At 47.5% G+C, this 15,612-nt stretch overlaps 1 protein-coding gene across 6 annotated transcripts in view; it reads right to left on the bottom strand.

Annotated features, from left to right (window-relative positions):
* Positions 1-15,612, bottom strand: part of EML4 (EMAP like 4) — a 124,992-nt gene that overhangs the window by 22,099 nt on the left and 87,281 nt on the right. For all 6 annotated transcript variants that reach the window (XM_062620919.1, XM_062620920.1, XM_062620917.1 and 3 more), the window contains 6 exons: positions 10,658-10,781; positions 7,432-7,581; positions 5,920-5,989; positions 4,493-4,603; positions 2,195-2,290; positions 157-291 (listed from right to left, as the gene is read on the bottom strand). In XM_062620919.1, coding sequence (XP_062476903.1) covers positions 157-291; positions 2,195-2,290; positions 4,493-4,603; positions 5,920-5,989; positions 7,432-7,581; positions 10,658-10,781 — 686 coding nt within the window. The remainder of the gene's footprint in view (positions 1-156; positions 292-2,194; positions 2,291-4,492; positions 4,604-5,919; positions 5,990-7,431; positions 7,582-10,657; positions 10,782-15,612) is intronic.

Genomic DNA, 15,612 nt, shown 5'->3' with positions numbered 1-15,612 from the left:
CAGTAGCATAATGTATATCCCCCCCCCATTTAACCTTTTCTGTTTCTTTACCCCCTCTTCTCCAACAGTACATGGGAACAACAGAGCAAATGCGTAGGAAGCATAAGCAGATCATTCTGCTGATTTAAAACTGACCCGCTGTCAAGACATTCTTACCCCAAATATCCCTTGCTTCCTTGATAACGAATTGCCACTCCAGGTCCAGAAAAATATATGAGATTTGCCACATGTTATGATGGTATTTGCATCGGTCGGATGGAATTCTACAGCAAGAACAACTTCATTTGTAGTCTGCAAGAATAACAGGAATAATGTTTATTCAGGTGGGACATTAACTACTGGAAACAGATACAAAATACAGAGGTTCAGAACAGAGATAGGAGGAACTAAACAGCCCATTGTATGCTTGAAAGAATCTAAGTGTTCTGTGCTAAGTCAACTGAATGACCACACGTAACTTTATATGCATGTTGATAGTTTACGTGCGTAACAGATCTTTATAAAACTTCAGTAGAAAAGTCAGGGTTTTGCATTCACTTTTTAAATCACAAAAGCTTCCACCCTCTGCAACAGCTCAGATTTCTGCAATGGAAAGCGAGCGATGTATACAAGATGCTTGCTTAGCCTTCACACAGACTGGTTTTCTCTCCGGGATAACAGAGGCATGCCAGGGGCAAGTGGGACAACGGTAACACAGAAGGATTTTATCTACCATTTTCTTCTACAGTTCCATCAAAAGTCCCTTTGGCTCTTTCCTCCTCTCAACGAGAAGCCTGCAGATCTCAAAACTCGGGAACACCGAGTGCTACCTTTGCATCTTTACTGGCTGCACACGCTGTTACTGAATTGCTAACACACCAGTGAGTGGTTTTCACCCTTTACAAACTGAGTATCTAACTTCTTATGCATATTCAACCAAACTGTCTTTGAAGACAGCCTCCTGGAGCCTCTACAGAACACCTGAAGTAATGCACCAGTGCATTTACTTCTATGGCACCTAAGCCCACGCTTTAGTGAAGTATACACAAAAGTGCTGCTGAACCAGCAGCTGTGGGAGGACCCCTTCCTAACTCAGCATTTCTTGGCTCACTTCAGAAAACAACCTTCATGTTTTGCTGATGGCCGTATCAAATGAATTGTGCTTCTCACACACAGCCTCCTCCACGCGAGCAGATCTGCTCTGGCCACAAATCAGATAGAAACTGAGGGCTGAGACATTTAATGGAGCTCAGCTGAGAACAGGCTTCTGTTCTGCACCTGAGCCCAAGGGAGGAAACTCTGCTTACACAGGAGGTGCTTAAGATATTGCAAGATCAGTCCTAAGAGGGAGGAAGGGCAAGCTGACCCTGCCCTACTCTTTTGATCCAACCTGAAATCCCAAGGAACCCCTGGAGAGTAAAAGAAGTCGAATCGGTGCCAGTAAAATAGGAAATATAACTAGTATGGGTCAAAGAAAATGGGTCAAACCAACATGATTCTGTTACGTGAAGTTGCAAGTTTGCGATCATACAGAGACATCTGCTTGTAGAGTATTCTGCTGCTGACGCATGATTAAGTACTTAGTTCTGCATTCAAGTACCGTCTCCTTGCTTGGTGTGGTGTAAGGTAAAGCAAGCCATCTCAAAATCCAGTCTTCAACAGGAGACTGTCCTTCTAATGGAATTAACTTTACCTGACCACTGAGCACACCACTATGGGCATGTCTCCTGATCGGAAACTGAGGTGGTTAGAAAGGAAACAGGAGAGCAGAGAGGACTGCAACCTGCAGAAGTACCAGTGGCCTTCAGACGAGGAGAGACATGTACCAAGAACCACTGCCTGCAACTGGAGGCAGACAAAGATGAGAAGTAAGGAATGTCTGTAAGTGTTTAGCTTGTTTTAAGCCACCACCTCCAGCCTGAGCCATCGCTGCAGCTTCTGAAAGCTCCCAGCATTCACTGATTTTTAAATCCAGAGCATATTAGGGAATGGATTTGAGCTGGCTCTTAGGGAGAGGCAAGACATCATTTGCAAGCGCTCCAGTACTCAAAACTCCCACTGCACAAGTTAAGCACACGTTTCTCCTGTGCCCTTACACAGCATTCCACAGTTGCTGTTTGCGAGCGAGGTTAAACGCGCCTCTCGCAACGTGCTGTACACACGGGGTTAAACCCACTTTTATTTCAGGGTAGGCAGGAACTTGTGCAAGGCTTACCTTGATTTCTGCTATTTTTGATTTCCGCTGCCAATCCCACACAGTGAGCATGTGCTCATTAGAGTCGTCGATCACACACAGGTGAGTACCAGAGTCCTAGAGGTGAAAGACAAAGAAAGAAGCACTGACACAGTCCTATCACACTGTTTAGAGACAGGGCAGGTCTCTATTGAAAAACCCTTAAAGGTACTAACATGAATTGAGCAAGTCCTTCTAAAGTAAGTGTACGGTTGATATGTGTGGTATGAAGTTAACGCTTTCTGAATACAGTGAGGCTTACAGAGCAGAAAGACTGGCACCTATGGACAAGCAGCAGTATGCAAATATACTTGTCAACGATGAAGGGGAATGAACTCAAAGGCAGTACTTGGTGCTGCATGGGTTGAGGGAACTGTGTGGGACACCTCTCTAGATACTGCATGTTCACTGTTTCATTCTAGTGAGGAACCATGCGAGACTGTAATAAGGTACCAAAATCGGGGTCAGCTGCATAAAGGAACTAATAAAACCCAAAATCCAGCCCTCAAAAATACCTTAGTGATTGTGTTTGTGATGGAACATGTGTTTATTCACCTTGAAAACAGCTGTATCCACAGTGTTACTGGTTTATTGGAGTGACGGGACTGACAGCCCTCCTTTCAAATCATTCTACTTGATTTATGCGACCCTTAACTGTAACACCCCCTTCCCTTCTCTTTACGTACTGAAAGACAAAACCGAGCTCTAACTAACCCAGCAACACCACAAGTGAAGCTGCTGCAAGAGAGAGGCAGGATTTAGTTTCAACAGGTCCCCCTGCTGAATCCCCATCCTTGGCAATCCCCAGAACCCACTGGACCACAGCCCTGAGCAGCGGCTCTGCTGAGCCTGCTAGGGGCAGGATGCTGGATGAGGTGTCCTCCAGACCTCCCTTCCACCTCGGCTCTCCTGGGAATCTCTTCCTCTCCCAGCAGCACCAGGTAAAACATTCTTTTTCTGCCTTTTGCACTTCTTCATGCGTACTACTGCTTCTTGCTGGGATGCAGGAATCAGAGCCTGGGCTTTCGGAAGGTGCGATGCGACCCGGGGCTTTGGCAGAAACACAAAGGCCCCTTAAAGATCAAACAGACACAGATTTTCCCAAAGCAAATAAGCCCCTTGCCAATCCCGAAATGAAATCTTTATCAATGCCAAGCAGAAACCTCCGTTTGCTGCTGGTGTTTCTGATAAATTCTGTTTCTTTTTGGCATATGCACAAGCAGGGCCACAAGTTGAACAAATTATATCTTGGGAAAAAACAACACAGCACCAGATAACATGGGGCTTTTTGTTTATTTCCCATTGGTGTATTGCTCCAGCTGGGCAAGCACAAAAGTCACCTTTCTTATCAGAACTCACTCAAATCTGTCTTCAGGAACCTCACTAACAAGCTTGGATTTAACACCCCAAGCGCCTCACAAACAAAACCAAACCACAAACCAGCCCAGACATCAATATCCAGTTAAGGCTTTTCTTGCCTGACAGGTATTCCAATTTTACATGTTGCTCCAAGCCCCTGTGTCCAACCTGGCCTTGAGCACTGCCAGGGATGGGGCAGCCACAGCTTCTCTGGGCACCCTGTGCCAGCGCCTCAGCACCCTCACAGGGAAGAGCTTCTGCCTTAGATCCAACCTGAACTTGCCCTGTTTCAGTCTGAACCCATCACCCCTTGTCCTGTCGCTGCAGTCCCTGATGAAGAGCCCCTCTCCAGCATCCTTGTCGCCCCCTTCAGACCCTGGAAGCTGCTCTGAGGTCTCCATGCAGCTTCTCTTCTCCAGGCTGAACAGCCCCAATGTTCTCAGCCTGTCTCCATACCGGAGGTGCTGCAGCCCCTGAGTATCCTCGTGGCCTCCTCTGGACCTGCTCCAGCAGCTCCGTGTCCTTCTTATACTAAGGACACCAGCCCTGCACACAGTGCTGCAAGTGGGGTCTCAGGAGAGCAGAGCAGAGGGGCAGGATCACCTCCTCCCACCTGCTGCTCACTCTCCTGTCGATGCAGCTCAGCACACGGGGGGTTTCTAGACTCAAGCACACACTGAAGGGGCTCACGTTCAGTTTCTCGTTGACCAACACCCCCAAGTCCTTCTCCTGAGGCTGCTCTGCATCACTGCTCTGCCCAGCCTGTACCCGTGCCTGGGAGCACCCCATGCAGTGCACACAAACGTCACTAACACACTTTAAATCCCCAAGCAGATCATCTGGACAGCCTCATGGACACACCCCAGAGATTGCCTTCCCATTCACAAGGGGGCCCCCAGCGAGTAACCGCAGCCACCTTACCGCTTTGGAAAAATCCAGACACCCCACTCCACGCTCAAAGGTGCCGAGGCCGATAACCTGCAGCGTCACCAGGCTCACCGAGTCCCATACCCTAACATGGGGCTGCAGAGGCTGCGTGAAAGAGCAAGGGGACAATCAGCGGCATCGACAGTGGAAGCATCATCTGCGGGTGTCACGTTTTGTCAAGCAGATGCTACCCGAGTTGCACGCTGCAGACCGAAATGCAGGATGAGCTGTGCCATGATGCTGCTGCTGGGCAGTTATCCTGAAGCTCGGAAGGCGAGAGTCAAGACAAACCTGCTCCCTGTGCCTGGGCTACAGGCATGGCAGCGGGGCTGCTGAGGCAGGATATAAAGCATCTGGTAGCTGTGAAGGCAAATCTTTGCCCAGTTTAAGTCACTGAACAAATAATGGGAGAGTCATCTTGCATTTCAGACCCCAGCCCTAGCAATCCGGAGCGACAACTGATAGTAATGATCGAACCTTGGGGTTTATACATAAAGTAGGAAAAGAAATACACCCTGGTGCAGCGAGTACCCTGACCATCACCAAGCAGCGAATGAGCATGTCCATGCTCGTGTTTCATACAGATCCCAAACCAGCTTAGCTTCAGAAACGGGAAACAGTCACAAATGAAGTGGGGATTAAGTTGCCTTAAGGACAGCGTTCACCATAGAAAGTGACAATAAATCATCCCACCGACAGAAAACAAACCAACCAGCCCTAAGAAGAGAGGCAGTGGAAATCGTAACATCTCTACAAAGCCCCTGCATTCATTGCTTACAAAACCTAAGAAATCAAGTTGAACACCTGAGTAAGGGTTGCATTTAACGTGCTTTCGCACCTCACAGGCTCTATCTTTTGGTTCCCCGCCCCGTTTTTTCCCTTCTAACTTCATGAAGATTATCCAATCATTCCAATTGTGACAGGTCAAAGACCCAGAGACAAGAGCATTTAAATGCACTTGCTCCCCAATGGACAAGTTTGCAGGAAGGCTTGACACACCCCCCGTGCATTCTCCAAGTTGGTTTCCTCTTCCACGAAGCCATAGGAGTGACCCATAGAACTGGGGACTTGTTCTCCTCTGGGATAAGACTTATTGAAAGGAACGTGACGGAAGTGATGTGGCCTTAGAAATCAATGAACAGCTTCCCGTCTGCTTGCAAATTAAAGCTGAGTTTCCTGCGTCCCAGGTAAAGGACGTTCTGAGCTTCAGCTCTTTAAGGTACGGATAGGTGAGCGCTCAGTTGCAACTGGCCTTTGCTAGAATACAGGCTGCCACCTTAGAAACAGCAGCACAGCTCAGGAAGTGCAGTGCATAAACTCAACTGCAAACAGAAGGTGAGGAGGAGATTATCACAACCAAAACCACACTTTTCCCTGGTGGTCAAAACAAGAGACTACTGCTCAACAGCTCTATTACTTACCCTTCCATCTTTATCCACTCCAGCTAACTGTCCTGTTGCAATTCTAATTTTGTCTGGATGAACTGCAAGACTAAGACAGACAGAAATATGACTTGCTTTTGCTGTCAGAGGTCTTCAAAACTGAGGTTTTTTTTGTAAAGTTTTCTTTCTCAACAGAAGCCCGTGAAGACACTTTAATGATCCTAAAGCCCACTTTCAATGAGACAGCTTGAATGGTTTTCATCAGGCTATTCCATTACACACGGGATGGATGGGGCTCTTGCGATGGGTGCTGGCACACAACCAGGAGCGCCAGAAGAGCCACCTCCACATGTGCTCTGACACATCTAAGGTCTGCACAACACCGGGGAGACCGCCTGTAACAAGATACACACTGACTCATGATGAACTTCCTACACGCAGTTCTGTTCCACATGTGTAAGCACCACAGCAGAGTTTACCCCTACACCTACAGACAGCATCAGTTTGGGGAAAAAAAACAGCTGAAAAGGTGGCTTGTGCACCCAGGAGTGAGGAATTACTGCCACTTGCAATGAGTTACTGCTGCAGCTGTAGTAACCGAGTTCCCCACGTGGTGCACTACAAGTGTAAGTAAAAACGTCTGCTTTCGCTTATTACATTTTGCTTTGGAGCTGATGTGAGAAACCCGATTTCCCAATACACACCCTCTTAGTACTAGTGGTTTTCTGACTGACCTTCTCATGTGCTTTCTCTATTAAGTCACAAAGGTGAAGAAAGCCACTGGGAGCAGGGGAAAGCCTGCAGTGGTCAGAATGCTGGACACCAAAACCCCTTAGGAGTCAGACTGGCTTTCGGAATGGAAGTGCAGAACACGAGACTGACAGTGTTCCTCCCACAGGAAGCAATTGCAGTCATCAAAGCACAGCCAGAAGAGGTTTAGATGGCAACTCTTCTGCACTGAGGTACAGCAGGGAGCTTGTATTCACCACTGCACCAAGTGCTCTACTCTTCAGACTCCATAAAGTCAACAGCTGCCCCCACAATAACATGGCCTTCAATTTCCCTGCTTCTCTGTGTTGTTTTACAAATGTCTTTCTGATTTCCCAGACAGTCTTAATACGTGGATGGGCATCTATTAAAAAGGGAGAAAATTAATGCTCGGTTTCCCCTTTGGTTTTCTCATCTTTAAGGGTACATCTTTGCCATACTGCTGGTAAATCACTGCTTTAGGATTAGGCTGACATTTGTTCATTTCTGGGATATCCATTTAGAATAATTTAACTCAAAGGTCTTTTCTCTCATCTGGCACTCTGACATCGTCCAAATATGCTGCTGGTTTACATTCAAGGCAGAAAGCCTAAGCTAGCATGGGCTGCTCTAGCACCATTCATCTGTGCAGTGTTTACTACAGTGATTTCTACCGGGACTGATGGAACAGAAAATAACTGCAATTATGATGACACTGAGCTCATACAGACAGCAGGGGAGCACAAACCCAATACATTTCCGCACGATTACACACATACTTACATGCAAATGTTCTATACTAACCATTTAACACAGTCTGTGTGACCCAAGTAGTGTCGCTGAGTTCTCTCCTCGTAGTTAAAGAGTACCACCACTGATGCTATGAAATACACGATTTCTCCGGTAGGGAGGAGGTAAACGTTGGCTCGACAGTCTCTTCCACGATACCCATATCTACACATGTATTTTTGCTCAAGTCAAGGTTCTCATAATCACTCTGCGGCAGGAGAATAAAACCAACACCAAACCACAGCCTTCCCCTTAAAGGCCTCCCTCCCTGGGAGCTCTCATGTCACCAAATGCATTTGACGCTTTCCCTCTGGACCTCCAGCGCAGTTTCAGGAGCACAATGGTAAAAACCAACCCCAACCCCATATAACTGGAGCTGAGGAAACCAAATCCCTTAAAAAGCAACGCTCAGTGAGGTAAGCAGTAAAAAAATATAAGTAGAACAAATACAGTGTTGGCACTGTGTGATAACCCTCACGTGACGTTTCACTGGGACTCACTGCTCTGGTTTAACGTTTCTTACAGCAACAGAGCGATGCGTCTTCACCCGGAGCACCAGAGCATTCCTCTCCTTTGGCCTCTTAGAAGAAGCACATGAACATTCCCAGTGTCCTTCACAGAAAGGCTTCTGCACTGCGGCTGCCAAGCGCAGGCAGCATTTCTTTACGCCGTTTTGGAGTGGTTTTAAAGCAAGCAAAACTCAAAAGGCACCAACGCAGCGAAAATTGCTCTAGTTGGGTCTCCCAGAGCTTTATGAAAGGGATGAACTGTGGAAGGAAACCCACTGCTAATGACATTCAGAGGCTTTACGCAGAGAACCAGCCTTGGTTAGCGCTGATCAAAGGTTATTACAAGTCATTATTTCTTTGAAAACGGGAATTTTCTTCCTCTAGACTGAATTTTCTTCCTCTAGGCCCCTTCCCAGGGTCACCAGCTACAACTTAACAGCTCGAGATTTTAACAGTTGCTCTGTAGCTTCAAAAAAGGCCATTTTCCTGTTACGTCCTGCACTTCAGAGAGCTCTGCACTCCCATGCCAAGTAATGCACCTGCAGCAGCAAGGAAAATATGGGGATTATATTAAGCAACTTAAGCTAAAGGGTTCCAGCCTGAGTTCCTCAGGAACACGTGCAAAATTAAACACATGCTGCAACTAAACAACAGGTCAGAGGGGGACACTGCATTCAGTCATCAGTTAAATCTCTGCACAGTATGGAAAGCCAAACAGATTTCTATCTCGCTGTCTTCCGTTTGTTTCAGAACACAACGGCTCTTCTGAAGCTGAGGTTATTCCCTTGCTCAGCAAATGGCATTGAGAAGAATGCTGATACAACACAATGCTGCAGGCAAGAAAAAAGAGGTTGCCTCTGTTTCTTCTCCATCACTGTTTACTTTCCCACTAAATTTTCCTCTTTCTTCTTCTTTTAAACACTGACAGAACAAAAAGAAACTCCAGAATGGCCTTTTATTAAAACCCAAAGCAACCAGACCACTGAGCTTCCAAAAACAATGGGCTGCAAAGCAGTGAACATCTTTTGTCTCTCCAGAAGCACGAAGAATGCTATCCTAAATCCCTTCTCAGAGAAGAAAGGCAGATCTCGTTAAAGTTCTGCGTACAATAGGGAGTGTGTTGGTAAGGATTTAGTAAGATTGACATCTTTGAACATCCAGCCTAGAAAAGTATTAGTGATTTAGGCAAACACGCCTTTCCACAGCAGAAGTCCCCCATGCAGAGCTAAGGCTAAAACCCAACACCGCTGAGGTTACGTGTTCTCAGTGCATCCCCTTTCCTTTCCCCTGCTCCGTAACAAATGGCAAAGAGCGGCTGCGTTTTCTAGGAGCGTGTTTTTAGGAGCGTGCAAAGGAACTGCTTTGTGGCAGAAAGTTTCTGCTTTCTTCATTCTCCAACCCAGCCTCGCTCGAGAGAAAGCACGTGGGGCTGCAGCTCCCCAGCAGTTCCTTCCTTCCTCACACGCTCAGAAGGAAGCGGCAGACGTGTTAATACAGTAACTGTCGATACAGTAACTCTCCAGAAGTAGGGGTGGCACAACGCTGATGTTTAATCTCCACTGAACTTCGCTGTTTATAGAATCACAGGATCCCAGCCTGGTTTGGGATGGAAGGGACCTTCAAGCTCATCCAGCTCCATCCCCTGCCACGGGCAGGGACACCTTCCACTGGAGCAGCTTGCTCCAAACCCCTGTGTCCAACCTGGCCTTGAGCACTGCCAGGGATGGGGCAGCCACAGCTTCTCCTTTATGGTCTAAGCTTCCACACCCTCACTGAGAAGTTCAGAGGACACGAGCTCCGCAGCGGCTCTTCAGAACCACGTACCCAACATCTTGTGCCAAGCACCCATCAGTTAATAAAAGCAGGAAAAATAACAGAGGAATCTTCTTTCCTAAAGCGAGCAACAAACGTCTGTGTGCCTTCGTGAGTAACGGGTGTGCTTAGAGGCACCGGCAGGCTCTGTCTGCACACATCCTGGCACAGGACAGCGTATCATCAACACTCCTGCTGATGCCTTCAGCAACATCGGAGGGATCAAACCTGGGATAATTCCATGAACCAGGTGCTGCTCAGACATGTTATTTCACTGAAGTACTGAGACACTTACACCATCACATCTCACTGGAAGAATGCACAGACGGGGCGGTCAGGAAGACCCAAACGTGTGCAAACCCACATCCCTTACAATGAACTTAACACCTCATCTACTAACCCTGGAGAGCCCTCACCAACCACACCCCAATTCCGCTCTTCAAATGATAAATGTGTTTAGTGTGTTTAATGTAAACTAGTCTCCAAGACATCAACCCCTTCAATTCAGAGCTGAAACACAGAAGCAGCGCAAGGAACGGCTGCTTCTGCAATCCTCGCTCCATAGGCGAGGACAATGAGAAATTCAAGATCCTCCATAGCTCTAAACCCCCCTCAAAAGGATGTTGAAAGCGTGCTCCTGAAAGCAACACCTCCATTAACAGGGCAGAGGGGGACATCTCTGAAGCTCTGTACCCTCCCAAAGACACTTCCTTTCACACTGAAACTAGACTGCAACTGGTTTAAACAGCAAAACAAAGCGTGGCTTTCCTGTGCCTATTTTGCAGCTTAAACCCCATTTCAATCACAGCTACAAACCATTTCAGTTGTTGTATTGCATTGAATACCAGAGTTGAAAGGGGGGGGGGGGGGGAAGGCAAGACCAAAAGGGACCAACAAGTAGCTCCTGATGTCAAGGATACACCCACTCCAGTTTTAACTTCTCAGGAGGCAGCTCTGTCCTAATATCGTCATAGTTTTCTACATCAGAAGGAATGAACATTGTGATTGGTCGGCCTCGCATGAACATCTTGATGTATTCTCCCTCTGTAGAGACAAAGAAGAGGATTAATCACACGGCAGGTTCACACAAGGAGCAAGCACAACAGGTACGAGCACAGAGATGCAAATAACACGTGTGATAGAGCAACTGCTTCCGAAAGGCGAGCTTGGGAAAGGCCCCGTTTTCTCTGGCACAGAAAACAACCCAGCACACTGAACACACACACACACATGCACAAGAAGCATTAGTTGGGTTTGAGATAGAACAGACTCAGCATGTAACGTTTTACACATGCAAATTCAATTGTAAAGGCAAATGTCAGATGCAAATTCAATCCGAAATGGAGTAAGTAGTCACACAATCACAGGGTAATGTATTTCAGGTTGAAGGGGGCCTCAGGAAGCCTTTAAGTCCAACCTCTGGCTCAAAGCAGCCTCAGCCATGAGGTCAGACGAGGGTTGCTCAGGGTTTTGCATACTCCAGCCTCAAAAACCTCCAACGATGGAGATGGGACCACCTCTCTTGGCACCCGCCAGCACCCCCTTTCCCGCAGAGCAGCCCCTCTGTCCTCAGGCCGTATCCCTGCCAGGGGCCCTTCCTTCCTTGCCATTTGTCCTTGCTTAATTCTGGGAGGTTCCTGCCCAGATACCCCTGGCTGGCAGCTCTGCTCTCCAGCACGAGAGCTGCTGTCATCTGCACACCTGAGCGTGCACTGCGCTGTCTGCTCCACGTCACTGCTGAAGATGCTGAACAGGACAGAGCCCTGCAGACACCACTTGTACCTACTGGCCACCAGGTAGAGTATGACCCTCCCAAAACACCATCCATCAAATGGGTTCCTTTACTCACCTACCCAAACCACAGCAGCCAAGCTGAGAGACAACGATGCTGCAGGAGTACTACCTGGAGTTACAGACCATCACAAAGGAATATACTAACTTGAGCTATTCGTTCACTGAAATCATTCACCATACGCTGCCGCATCTTGCATTATGTCCTTAGGAATGGAGAGAAGCAAGAGCTCCTTATAAAGACTCCAACGCTGTCATTATAACACTTAGTTATAATTACTTTTGTATTTCTCTCCAATGACAAACATGAGACAGACTCCCCTGTCAATATACAGTGTCTCCCAAGTATTTGCTCCTTTGATGCTGGACTTGAACAGCTCAACTCGCATTGCACTGATCTTCTAAATAAGGCAAAGCCTTTATGCATGCGTTACAGTGCTCCATTAGAGGAGATGGAAACAGTCACCCCACTGCTTTTCAAGAACAGATACAGCTCCTTTTAGTGAGAGCCCTGACAGCAGTGGAAAACTTGCTCAGATCAAGCACCAAAGAATGAAAAAAAATCACTTCCCAGCAGCTAATTTTGAGGTTTTTTTTTTTTACCAAAGGTGCATTGCTTCACTGCATGCTAAAGGCTGGTCTTGTCACCAATGTGTAGACAATTACCACAAACTGGTAACACATCTCATTTTCAACAGTATGTGTTTCACAACACTGGCCAAACTAAGAGTAAAGTATTAATAATGACCTTCTTATTCAAATCTGGCACTCACCCTCTTATAAATCAAAGCACAGCACAGCCTATGGGTGTTTAGTGAAGACCGGTCTTCTGTGCAAGTCAAATCCTTGATTTAACCCCAAGCTTGGCACTTCTGGTTCCACAAAATCAGTGCAAATTGGTACCACAAAGTTAGGATCCAGTTTCTTAGTGCTGCTGACAACAGTGGAGACAAGCTGCAAGTGAAATCCCTATGGATGGAGGCACCCGCTGGACTCTGCAGATGAGAGAGATGCAGAGTCCAAGGGGAATTCAGTCAGGGCTTTGGCTCTCCTGGAGCTCAGGGAAAAGATTCTCTGCTGGGCATTCAGATACAAATCAGCTCTTGGAACTTGCTCTGTTTTCTTTGCTTTGATTAGCTAGCTGCATGTTATTGAAGATTACCTTTGAAGATACATATCCAACAAGCTTGTTAGAGAGACACAGGCTAGGCATAACTTGATTAAGCCTCTCCTTACAGAAGGGGAAGGATTGAAAACGAAGAGACAACCTACTGAAAGATTTTTGCCTAAGACTCTGAATTTCCTTTCATCACATGAACCTGTAGGGCAGATATAATATTAATGTAAAAGTCTTTTGAAATACTGGAGAGGATGGCAGCATATCAACAAAACCATTCTCAAACAGCAACTAACTGCCTGAAGCCAAAGTCTTGTATTTGCAAGTGAAGAAAAGCAGCAATTTAACTCTTTCAGAGCATACTGGCTCAACTGAACGCTCCAGAGCATGAGACTCTGTTTCCTTCCTGCATTTCCTGACCTTCAGTGTTCAAGGCCAAGGCGGACGGACTGTGGGCAACACGGTCTAGTGTGAGGCATCCCTGCCCATGGCATGGGGTTGGGACTGGATGATGGAGGGAACTCAATCCATTCGATTCTCACTGTTTCCACGTACAAAGCAATACATCAAGATGTTTTCTTCCTCTCGCTTGATCTTTTAGAAGAGCCTTGGTCATCTCACAACAGATTTGTTGGTTGAGAGGGTATAGAGGAAATAAGGTCAGGAGGGTGAGTGTGCGTGAGGAAACAACAAAGAAAAGTCCTCACCAACACTGGTATCTACCAGCCTGAAAACACGAGGTATGAAAACAGAACTCCTCTACCCTCTATAAAAAGATGCTCAGGCCCACTAGCCGCTGTGCAGGAGTCCTGCGGGGTAGACAGGGGGAGCAAAGGACACACCTGAAAGGCCTTCAGCACTTGCTAAGCTAATCTGCAGCTGTAGGCATCCCATAAATCCTTTCCAAAATGAATCAAACCAACCTGAAAGCACAGCTCAAGCTCTGGAGATGGCACACCCAGGCACTGTGGATTACCCACACCACACCAGAAGGAATAGCTCAGGCCTGGGGATGCTATCAAGCGGATGCAGCGCTCTGGCTTCAGGGGCCGGCTCTGCACCAGCAGCAGCTGTAACTGCTTATCTGCAGCTCTGAGCTCAGATTCACAGCCCTTGCCAAACTCTGCTCGGCTCCACAATAATTCACCTCTGCAGCCTCAACAGTTCCTCTGCACAAGTGCCAGGGGACACAGGACCTGACTCAGGCTTATTCACCTCCCATGGGAGCCCTCCGGGTGTTCTGGACCCAAGCAAACTCCATGCAGGTCTCAAGCTCTCTGTGGGATCTATCACATCAGCTCCAAAGATGCAGAAACACTTGATCTTACTACGCCTTGGCCCCTGTCAGCTGAAGGGACATAAAGCATTGCTGAGGAAGAGTGACACAAGCACAGAGCCCATCGACTTGGCAAGGATGGATGTGAGCACTGATCAGTCACCAGGCTCTGCAACCCCATGTCACGAGCTGGAGGAACAGCCTGACAGATGCACACATGGCCCCTGGTGAAACTCTGGTTTCGACTCTGCCACTGCAGCACTCACTTTGGGCAGCAGAGACTGGGCTATTGGAATCAGAGATCACAGAATAGCTAGGGTTGGAAAGGACCTTAAGATCATCCAGTTCCAGCCCCCTGCCATGGGCAGGGACACCTCACACTGAACCGTGTCACCCAGTTTGTGTGTATCTGTTGTTGAGATACACACAAACACACTCTGCTGCTCTCAGAATGTCACCCAAAAGCCTCCTTCTCCCAAGAGCTGGGAACCTCTCCACCTCCAGACTGTCTGCTCTTTGTGCGTGTGACAGCGCGGCTGTTAACTTCAGCACACCTCTGCCCATCTGCTGCCTGCGAATGCATCGGGTGGGCATGAGAAAAGCAACCGTGCCCTTCCTCCTCCCAGCCTTCAGTCTGCCACAAGAAAACCATCCAGTTGGTTAAGTCCCTTTTTGCATGGCAAGGTCCCAGTCAGTCAGCACACCACCACAAAACTCACCTTTCGTGACTGTGGGTGCCTCTAACCGCAGTGTTAACAGAGGAGAACCTACCAGGGGTTTGATGCATTAATGTTTTCCATAAGGTTAGAATTCCTTCTGATACATCCTGGGATTGCACTGTGTTCTGAGAGCGAGTGAATGGTTCAATCTTAGTGTGATTAACTGCCATGTTAGAGCCCTTTTCCTCACCAGTTAATTGTGGTTTTACAGCTAAAACATTGCTAGCACCTCCTGCACGTGTGTCTTTCCCTTTGAAAGACTTCATTTTGGCTTATCCCTACACTCCAGGCCCCAGGAACATCTCAGGTTTACTGTATTAAAACGCCAGCTTCCACTGTACCAGCTGGGTCTCTCAGCTTCATGTCATCAGGGCTCCTACTTTCCTGTGTGAAGTTCATTAGTGCAAACACGAGGCCAAACAGGTCCCAAGAGGCTGGAGGCAGATGCTAGCAACCAGGGTATCTATTGTGGGTTCTTGGTATGTTTATAGTCTGCTAGAGAAGAGAGGAATAAAGAGGTCAGTAAAACAAGGTGCTGCTACTGAGAGGGAGCCCTAGCAGCCTGCCTGATCTGCAAGGAAACAAGTGCATCTTCTGCACTGGCACTCGCCATACGGCGGCACGCTTACCCTGCATGGAAGGACCCTTGCTAAAGCAACGCCAAGAAGACAGGACTGAAACTCAGGGCGAATGAAAACTTGGAGACGAGCAGCAATCAGTGGCAAAGCCTCCATCTAAAGGAGCTTCCCATTAAAACAAATGGGCTTTTAATCGGGCCTCATTCAAGGGAAAAAAAGAACAACCCACAAAGCCAGAAAAAGCAGCACAAAGGTACCAGTAAAATTTACCTTCAAGCAACACATCAATGCACATTAATTCACCCTTGGAAGAGAGCTTCAAACCCAGTGCTTCAGGGAAAGCAAGCTGGAAGGCAGGAGCAGTGAAAAGCACAGCAGGTGACAACAGACAGCA

This window comes from Pezoporus occidentalis, unplaced genomic scaffold, assembly GCF_034315485.1.
Source record: "Pezoporus occidentalis ecotype Australia unplaced genomic scaffold, CSIRO_AGI_Poc_V1 ctg225, whole genome shotgun sequence".
In the NCBI taxonomy this organism is placed as follows: domain Eukaryota; kingdom Metazoa; phylum Chordata; class Aves; order Psittaciformes; family Psittacidae; genus Pezoporus; species Pezoporus occidentalis.
The sequence above is the reverse complement of the archived record's forward strand: the minus strand, read 5'-3'. Positions and strand labels throughout refer to the sequence as shown.